A 10,000-nucleotide genomic window follows, 5' to 3' on the forward strand; every position below is an offset into this window, starting at 1 on the left:
GCACAAGGTCGTTCCGCAGAAAGCCCTCCGCTCGGCGTCAGCGGCAGAGGCAGAGGCAGAGGCAGGAGCACTGGGATAAGAGGCTTTGCAGGTGACGGGCTCAGGGCTGTGCTACCTCTGCACATCTCATCCTGATAAAAGAGCCACTGCACACACTCCACAACAAGCACACAGATAGATGCACATACAGTACACATACAGTTGGACACCAGGGGAAAACCTAAAAATGTCTATTATACTATAAACCTGCTACAAACAGTATATTCAAAGGCTGATCGTAATGATTTGTGTAATGATAAGTGATTTTTCAACGGTAATTTTTCACAGAGAAAATACACATGTTTGTCTCCCCTACGTCCTACCTTACTGTAGACATATTTGTATTGGACCTCTCTGTCGCTAACCTGTCTCTCTCTATCTCTGTCGTCCGTGTGCTTTGTTGAACACAGCTGATGTTATTTAAAAGCGTCTATGTGCCGTAAGCTTACTTCTGGTCTGTTGAATCCTTTCTGTTTGACCTGTAATGGGGTACAGACCTTCGTCTGGGCCTTGGGCTGTCTCCGTTTTTAAACTGTCCATCCATTCTTGAATCTGTTTATAGTTAAAGACCGGCTGTCTGCATCTCTGTCCCTTTCTCTGTTTTATAACTTGAAATGAACTGATCTCTTCGCTGGGTTTTTTGTATTCTATATTTAACCCTCTCTGTTATAAGTCTGTCTGGAGTGCATGTCACTCAAAGCTCTAGACTCCCTGTTGTTTGGAGTTTATTATATTTTGGCTTTACGCCTGTCTCTCTGCTGTAAGTCTTTACGCCTGTCTCTCTGCTGTAAGTCTTTACGCCTGTCTCTCTGCTGTAAGTCTTTACGCCTGTCTCTCTGCTGTAAGTCTTTACGCCTGTCTCTCTGCTGAAGGTCTTTAATCCTGTCTCTCTGCTTTGTACTGTAGCTCAAGGATAGCAGAGGGCTCAGTCCCATAACCACTGTGGCCATGCCTGTGTTCAGCACCAAGAATGAGACGGTGAGCTTGGGACAGTGGCATATGTGCATTTAAGCATTTGGGATTGGTTGCTGGACTTGCAGGAGTCTTATGTGTGCCTTTCACTGATTTTCCTTTCCCCTTTCGACCCACAGAGAAACCAAGGCATTCTTCTGGGTGTGGCAGGGACTGATATCCCTCTTCAAGAGCTTATGAAAGCTGTACCAAAACATAAAGTACAGTAAAGTTTATCCAAATTTATGATTCCTTTTCTATGTTAGTCTTTAGTATCTTAGTATCTTGCTTTTAGAGTTCATGGCAAGTACCTCCTTCAAGCATGCATATTGAAATATTTTTAAATTATATTTACAGTAAGAAGCTGCATAAAAAAATGTTTTCATGTTTTGTTTTTCAGCTTGGTATCCATGGATATGCCTTTGCCGTCACCAATAATGGATACATTCTCATCCACCCAGACCTGAGGCCTTTGGTAAGGGGGTAGTCAGCAGTGACATATGCCTTTACACTGAACCCATTCACACTGCCATCACCTCACACTTCTGCCTCTCCACACACACTCCTACTAGTTGGTAGATCAGCATTGTGACAGTCAGAGAATCAAGGAGAGAGTTCAGGTAACACAAACATGGCAAATGTTTGAATACACTTACCGAGGTTGTCCACTGTCCAGTACAACTGAACACACATCCTGACCAATATGTTTGTGTGCATGTATTCCAAACTTAGCCTGAGCAGCCATTTCCTTTAGAGAGGGAATCTGAGGAATTCATTTACTGGGTAAAAAAATGTGTGAGCTGTTGGAAAGTTAATATTTTAGTCTTATATAGGGACTATCAGTAAAAGCACATCAAGAGGAAGCTACTGGGTCTTCTTTTTTCCGTAGGTAATTATGGAAGTGTACTTCTATCTAACCATGTAGGTCCCTAGTGGTATCTCCTTGAGGCCTTGAGTGTGTGTGTGTGTGGAGCTCTGTGGCAGTGTGAACTCACATACACCGGTGTCGCTGCCCTCTGTAACCCCTGCCCTCTCCCCCTCTGACATACAGTATGCATGCAGGAGTAGAGCCTATTCATGTCCCTGGCAGGGCAGAGCGTAACACGGCCAGGTAACACGCCTCTCTCTCGCGGGGGAACCACCGACCACCTGCCACACCTTGTGTCCGCGCCGCCGTGCGTCTGGTCTCAGTGTCAGTTCCCGTGTCCGCTGTGACAGTGTGTGCCAGTGGTAGTGATTAGTCGTAACAATGTGCTGCTGGTGTCTTTCTCTGTGTGTGTGTGTGTGTGTGTGTGTGTGTGTGTGTGTGTGTGCGTGTGTGTGTTTTTCTTTAAGTGTGCATCTGTTAGCCACTGTTGTGTGCATCCAAAGCTAGACTGCAGTGAGACATAATGAAACTGTGCTTGACTGTGTGGAGGGCCCCGGACCGGGAGGAGACTTGCTGAGGCGGTGCTGAGACAGGTTTCAGCCCTGTCACAGACCGGACTGAATATAAAGCCTTTATCTGACTCGGGTTGTCCACACTGGCTTCATCTTTAAGCTTCGGCTTTAATTGGAATGTAAATCCCCACCAAAAGCAATGAGAGGCAAAAAAGGGAAACTCTAGTCGGTTCAGTTTATAATCCTGATTAGTGTGTCTGCACCATGTCATTATTCAGTGGCCCAGCAGCACACTGAGGTCCATGACAAAAGGCCTGTGACTATAGCATGGAGCTCTCCCAGAGATGTTCACCATGCTTTCCACTGAAAAAATAATGGATTATTTGATCCCTTTCACTGTAAATTCAACACGAAAGAACGTTCTGACTGAGAAGTGAGAAACGCTGGACTGATCTGACTGAACACTGACTGTTTTCATTATGACAAAACTGAGCTGGCGCTTGTTGCCCTATATTGGTTCAAACCCACATACTATATTGGTGCTAAACGTATACAAAAGCTATGATATGTATGTATCAAATTCTAATTTAATAATTGGGTGCAACAGAGACCAGTTCATTCTGCAGTAGGGTGTGTTGTTGCTTCATCATTTCCACATCTGGTATAACCTTATCAGTGATTGTTGATTATAGCTAATGTTAACGTGTGTGTGTGTGTGTGTGTGTATGTGTTTGTGTGTGTGTGTATGTGTGTTTTGTGTTTCCTGTCTTAAGTACCAGGAGGGCCAGAAGAGGAGGAAGCCCCATTACAGCAGTGTTGACCTATCGGAGGTGGAGTGGGAGGACACACATGATGTTGTATGTCCTTCAGGAGTTACATACCTGTTTCAGCATTTTACTAAGTCACACTCGGGCAATCCACACACAGGCCTTGACTGTTAACACTTTTATAATGATGCCTGGAAAAATCTTTAAATTATCACAGAGTGCAGGAAACTATCCAGTGTTTATCTATATAAACTCTCTTCTGCACTTGGGAATTTAATCTGAAGTAGTTTCTTATGTGTGACTATGTGAAACATAAAGCAACATTTGACTGACACTCTAAGGCTTTATTAATATTGTTCTGCTCTTCAATTAGTTTTTTTCTTCCCTGAAGTAACATGTGAATGGTGTTTGCACTGTTTTGCTCCTCAGTTGCGTAATGCCATGGTGAACAGAAAGACCGGAACATTCTCTATGGAAGTGATGAAGACTGTTGATAAAGGGGTGAGACCTGACACTAGCTCTCACTTTAAGTTTATTTTAACTAACCTAAATTGCTCTGATGATCTGCTTTCACTAAAACAAAACTTTATTTCGCAAATAGAAACGTGTCCTGAAAATGCACAACGACTATTATTACACAGACATCAAAGGGACCCCATTCAGGTAGAAGCAGTTTTTTTATGTCAGTTATTCCTCTGAGATATAAGTGCGTAATAACATGTGAGTATTAGTTTTCTATGGCATCCTTGTGTCTACTGTTTGACTGATATACTGTCCTTTCAATGAGTGCTGCAACAGATGATACTGATGGTGATATTGCTCTGTTCCTGTGTTCAGTGTAGGGGTGGCCCTCTCCAGAGGTCACGGTAAATACTTCTTCAAAGGAAATGTTTCCATAGACGCAGGTACTTTACCAGTCTGCCTTTCCTTGTGTCAGTGGTGGGTTCTATTCATTGTGTCAGTGATGGGTTCTATTCATTGTGTCAGTGGTGGGTTCTATTCATTGTGTCAGTGATGGATTCTATTCATTGTGTCAGTGGTAGATTCTATTCATTGCTTATCTGTCACTTACACATTACTGCTTCTCCTTCCTCCCATAGGCCTCCGTGACCTCGACCAACAAGACGTGGCCCTGGCAGATGAGTGGTAAATCCAGTTATATTTGTGGGCACTTGTGTGTCTGTTTGTCTGTCTGTTTGTCTTCCTGTCTCTCTACTTGTCTGTCTGTCTGATGGCGTGTTTGAAGCATAGTAGGTCATAATGCCCTCAAACTTTTAGCTGACTGGTAGTTGAAACGGTTTTCTGCACAGGACCTACTGCAATACAGATGAGCACCATGAACATCGCTACCTGACGCAGATCCAGGCCATTAAACTCTACCTGACTGGACGCAAGCCCCACCTCAAGTGTGAGTGACCCACCTGCAGCATTCAAGGCATATTTGAGCCCAAATCAAGTTAGCACTGCATTCCAAGCAGATGATCCTCCATTGTAGGTCTGGTGCATCTCTGCATGTCTGTTGTGTTTTAGCTTGCCGACAGTGTTAACAAGTAGTAGAGGTGGACACGGTTGTTAGTTGTCAAATGGAGCAAAAGTAGACCACATTGATGGCCGTATTTGTCAGATATGTATGATGAGCTATTACTGCTATTTCACATAATTTAGGCAAAACTCTGTTACTTAATTTTTCAGTGTAGTTTCAGATAGATTATGACGTTTTGGCAGTGGCGTAACATAGTAACGACGGGCCCAGGTGCAAGATATTAAGACGGGGCCCCCCTAGTGAACGCAAAAAAAAACAAAAACGTAGCGTTCCATACTTCCGCACCTGCGTCTAAAAAAAACGCTAATCAAAGATGTTTGTTATCGATATAAATAGTGTTTAATTAATCAACCTTACATATTTCAGAAGCGATGGGTGTGTACACAATGAACTAAGTCTTGTTTGATCTCAGCGGGAACATTTCTTACCGTAAAAATTGTTAGAAAGTAATAATAATAGCGACCACTATTTACCCGACTTGTAGCCTAGTAATCCTGCCCTACCATAATGTATGTAGGCTATAACTTGTCTTGAAATGTATAGCTATCACAATAGCCGTAGGTTACCTGTTGCATGGTTGCTGACACACCACTGAGGGCAGCGATGCTGATCGCAGCTGAACTGACGCACTGCTGCTAGCAGGGTTAGGGTTGTCCGTGGCGGACTCCGTGGGCTGGCGACTAGTTGACGGGCTAGTTAAATAAAAAGCCAAAATAATCTAATTTAAGCAGCTTCTCCTCCTGCTCTTTTTTCTCTTGCCTTTTTCTACTTCCACTCTTATGCTTAAAAGGCATTGTTACGAGTAAAGTTCTGCTGTGCCCAATTAACTAGGTTGTCGTGACCTTCAAATTGGTGTAAAGCAGCATAACGGAAACCCCGACACCCCAAGGGCTCAGGTGCAGCCGCACCTGCTGCACCTCCTATAGTTACGCCCCTGCGTTTTGGCTATATTTAACAGAATGCTAATTTCACAATGACTGTATGGTACTACTATTCTTTTAAGGCTGTGAACGCTCTTTTCATCTTTGAGTGGTTTAATTCAAAATGGTTGAATTCAATTCTAACTCATATTCTTAGTCATTTGGAGGCAATCAAACACAACCGTGGTATGTTTAAGTCCTTGTGTTCATATTGGACGGAGACATCTGTTTAATTACATGCCTGGCTTCATAGTCTGTGTGCCATATCACTCTATATATACAGTGGGGAAAATAAGTATTTGAACCCCTGCCGATTTCGCAAGTTTGGCCACTTGCAAAGAAATGTGTGATCTATAATTGTAATGGTAGGTGTATTTTAACAGTGAGAAACAGAATATCAACAAAACAATCCAAAAAACTGCATTTTATAACATTTATGACTTAATTTGCATTTGATGCAGAAAATAAGTATTTGAACCCCTAGCAAAACATGACTTAGTACTTGGTGGAATAACCCTTGTTGGCAAGCACAGACGTCAGACTTTTCTTGTAGTTGGTCACCAGGTTTACACCAATCTCAGGAGGGATTTTGGTCCACTCCTCTTTGCAGATCCTCTCCAAATCCTTAAGGTTGCGTTTTCAATGGGAGGGAATGAGGGAATGAGGTTCAAGCCCAATATTCCATGTTACATGGCCCCATCCATAGTCCCCTCGATGCAGTGGAGTTGTCCTGCACCCTTGGCAGAGAAACAGCCCCAAAGCATAATGTTTCCACCTTCATGCTTGACGGTGGGGATGGTGTTCTTGGGGTCATATTCAGCATTCTTCCCCCTCCAAACGCGGCAAGTCAGGTTGATGCCAAAGAGCTTGATTTTGGTCTCATCTGACCACATCCTGTCTCCCAATCCTCCTTAGAATCATTCAAGTGTTCATTGGCAAACCTCAGACGGCCCTGTACATGTGCTTCCTTGAGCATGGGGACCTTGCGAGTGCTGCAGTACTTCAAACCATTACGGCGTAGTGTGTTGCCAATGGTTTTCTTGGTGACTGTGGTCCCAGCTGTCTTGAGATCATTCACAAGCTCCCCCTGTGTAGTTCTGGGGTTATTCTGCACCTTTCGGATGATCACAGATACCGCACAAGGGGATATCTTGCATGGCGCCCCAGACCTAGAGCGATTGACAGTTGTTTGGTTTTGCTTCCATTTACGAATAATCAATCACCAATAGTTGTCTGCTTCTCACCAAGGTGCTTGCCAATGGTTTTGTAACCCATTCCAGCCTTGTGCAGCCTTGGTCAACTCTTTGGTCTTGCCCATGGCGGTGAGGTTGAAGGTGTGAAGTATGATTCTTTGGACAGGTTTCTTTTATACACGTCACCAGTTGAGATCAGGTGTACCTTGTTAGGCCTAATGAGGACTAATCTGTGTGCTTCTTGGGCACATAACTGGTCATTGGGAGCCAGAATTCTTGGTTTGCTTGGGGGTTCAAATACTTATTTTCTGCATCAAATACAAATAAAGTCATAAATGTTATAAAATGCAGTTTTCTGGATTTGTTTGTTGATATTCTATTTCTCACTGTTAAAATACACCTACCATTACAATTATAGATCACACATTTCTTTGCAAGTGGCCAAACTTGCGAAATCGGCAGGGGTTCAAATACTTATTTTCCCCACTGTAAGTGCAGCTCTGTTCTTGTGACACTTCTCAAACACATTACAGCATCCACAAATGAGAGTAACTTTAAGCAACACTGCACCGCACCGTATTTTCTTTTCATATGAAATCAGATTTGTCTACATCAAACTGGAATTTAAGATTATCTAACTCTGACACCAAAGTACTATGTCAGCAGTGATAAACACATGGTGGCCGTATCCGTCCTGTTGTTCATCCTGCCTTGCTTTCTGCAATCGAAACATTTTAGCCAGGAAAGAAAGAGGCACGGGTTGAACCTTCTAATCACCCTTGCCCATGCACACGTACAGAAGTGTCGCTTCTTACGCACATTATTTCTTACGCACACACACAGATAGAGAGGTGTCAGGCATCAGAGCTACACAGAAACACAGAAAAGCCATGTTTCAGTTCACAAAGGCATATGATTCATACAAAGGAATTAACTATTACAAAGGTAACACAAATTCTTGATCATAGTCTGGAGTTTCACAATTATTTTCTATCAGTATATTTAATGCCAAGTTCAAAGTACAATTCTATGGGCTGATCCACGTAGTGGCGTTGGCATTTTAGTGGCAAATAGAGTAGTGGGATCCCAAAAGAGTTGTGAGGTAATGGAAAAGGAAGGATATTGCGTGGAAAAGGAAGGATATTGCGTGGAAATGCAAGACTTATTGCGTGGGAATGGAACAAAGCAAAAGTATTACGCTTTTGTAGAGAGGAGAGGCAAAAAGGACAAACACTCACATTATTTGCTTTAATTAATGATTAGAGGGAGAGAGAGAGAGTATTAGTTTATTGCCTGAGTGAGCAATAGCATCCTACAGTGGCGCTGTTAGGTCAGAGTGATTTAAGCACTAAGTACTTTCGTCCTGAAAACCGAGATGTTTGGTGACTGTGTGTGTGTGTGTGTGCATGCGTGCGTGCGTGTGTGTGTGTGTGTTAATGAAATGCTCCTCTTGGACTGCTGCAGGTGACAGGGAGCTGATCCAGCAGGTGTTGTTTGACGCGGTGGTGACTGCTCCCATGGAGGCCTATTGGACGGGCCTGGCTCTGAATAAGTCTGAGTAAGTCTTAGTCAGCATGTTTGTTGACGTGTGTGTAAAATAATAGCTTTGACGTGATCTTGACCCAACTTGTGTGCTTTTCTCAATGTGCACAGAAATTCTGATAAAGGTGTGGAGATTGCATTCCTGGGCACACGCACTGGCCTCTCCAGAACCAACCTGTTTGTGAACCCAGAACAGCTGACCAATCAGTGAGTAAAGTCCAGATAACCTTAGATCCCTGTCTCGTCCCGTCGCCAAATCTTAGCTTCTCTGTCCCCCCCCACCCCCTCCCCCCCCCTGCTGCCACACTCTCACAGAGACATCCTGACAGCCGAGGACACGGAGGGCGTGTTTAACGCAGACCACTTCCCCCTGTGGTACAAGAGGGCGGCGGAGCAGGTGCCTGGAACCTTCATCTACTCCATCCCCTTCAGCTCAGGTGAGCTCACCTGGCGGGGCGCCTCATCTCACACTGCCTCACAGATTTCAGCTAAGATAGCTTATAGTGATGCTTATAGTACCAATGTGTGTGAGTGTAAAAGTGTATTGTCTCTTTGTACGTCTCTCTGTACGTCTCTCTGCCCTTTCAGAGTGAGACATGTGAATTTCAATCCCATAGTTCTTCCATGGTCTGTGTAATAAACAACAACTCACTTGACCAAATATTAATAGTTTGTTATCTGAAAGCAAAAGAGAATGGGGACTGATATTCTGTTGACAGGCAGAGTGTAGGTTTAGTTGAGATTTCTGTAAAACCACTCTCTTCCTGTGCCTTTATCGCCATCTTGTGGATAAAGGGAGATTCAATCAACATGGTACTCTGAATGAGAGTCCCTGTGAACTCTCCTGATGTTGTCTGCTCTTTCCTTTTCTCCTCTTTTCTTGTTTTATGAAGTCATGGAAAATAAAAGTGTTGTTCTGGCAAGCACCGCTATCCAACTGCTGGATGACCGAAAGTCACCAATAGTAGCCGGTAAGGTCTCAGGACAGGTGGCCAAAAAGCATGTATTGAATTTGTCTCAGTGTGGTGTTTAGTGATTTGATTATATGCCATTTCTTCTCAGCTGTAGGGATACAGATGAAGCTGGATTTCTTTCAGAGAAAGTTCTGGACAGCCAGTCGACAGGCATGTAACTGCAACCTTTTTCTGTCTCCAACCAAACCCAATTTAAGCAATATATACACAACATATAGTCATATCACCTATAGCTGTTATAACTGTATCCAAACTGAACTTTTGGCTTTAAGTGTGCTTAATTTTTACTGAAGCTGTTCTTGCTTTACCATATAAAACAGAATGATCCACCAGAAAGGAGCATGCAGTGTTTTGCTGATGTGCTGATTAATCAGAGTGAATTACTTGTGCTCTAACTGAGAACATATCAGGAGACTCTGATAAACACAGTATCACATCTCAGGAGACTGATAAACACAGTATCCTCATCTCAGGAGACTCTGATAAACACAGTATCACATCTCAGGAGACTGATAAACACAGTATCCTCATCTCAGGAGACTCTGATAAACACAGTATCCTCATCTCAGGAGACTGATAAACACAGTATCCTCATCTCAGGAGACTCTGATAAACACAGTATCCTCATCTCAGGAGACTCTGATAAACACAGTATCCTCATCTCAGGAGACTGATAAACACAGTATCCTCA

At 43.4% G+C, this 10,000-nt stretch overlaps 1 protein-coding gene across 1 annotated transcript in view; it reads left to right on the forward strand.

Moving 5' to 3' along the window:
• The window catches only part of LOC122132928 (voltage-dependent calcium channel subunit alpha-2/delta-3-like), a 26,643-nt gene extending 16,999 nt beyond the window's left edge, over positions 1–9,644 (forward strand). Inside the window, exons 12-25 of the mRNA XM_042707894.1 lie at positions 946–1,017; positions 1,131–1,211; positions 1,391–1,465; positions 3,144–3,227; positions 3,567–3,638; positions 3,739–3,800; positions 3,975–4,042; positions 4,238–4,283; positions 4,448–4,545; positions 8,258–8,351; positions 8,447–8,542; positions 8,651–8,772; positions 9,229–9,306; positions 9,398–9,644. Of these exons, the coding sequence (XP_042563828.1) occupies positions 946–1,017; positions 1,131–1,211; positions 1,391–1,465; positions 3,144–3,227; positions 3,567–3,638; positions 3,739–3,800; positions 3,975–4,042; positions 4,238–4,283; positions 4,448–4,545; positions 8,258–8,351; positions 8,447–8,542; positions 8,651–8,772; positions 9,229–9,306; positions 9,398–9,600 (1,251 nt within the window). The 3' untranslated portion in view covers positions 9,601–9,644. The remainder of the gene's footprint in view (positions 1–945; positions 1,018–1,130; positions 1,212–1,390; positions 1,466–3,143; positions 3,228–3,566; positions 3,639–3,738; positions 3,801–3,974; positions 4,043–4,237; positions 4,284–4,447; positions 4,546–8,257; positions 8,352–8,446; positions 8,543–8,650; positions 8,773–9,228; positions 9,307–9,397) is intronic.
• The last annotated feature ends 356 nt before the right edge of the window (positions 9,645–10,000 follow it).

Source organism: Clupea harengus, chromosome 5 (genome assembly GCF_900700415.2).
Source record: "Clupea harengus chromosome 5, Ch_v2.0.2, whole genome shotgun sequence".
NCBI classification, from domain to species: domain Eukaryota; kingdom Metazoa; phylum Chordata; class Actinopteri; order Clupeiformes; family Clupeidae; genus Clupea; species Clupea harengus.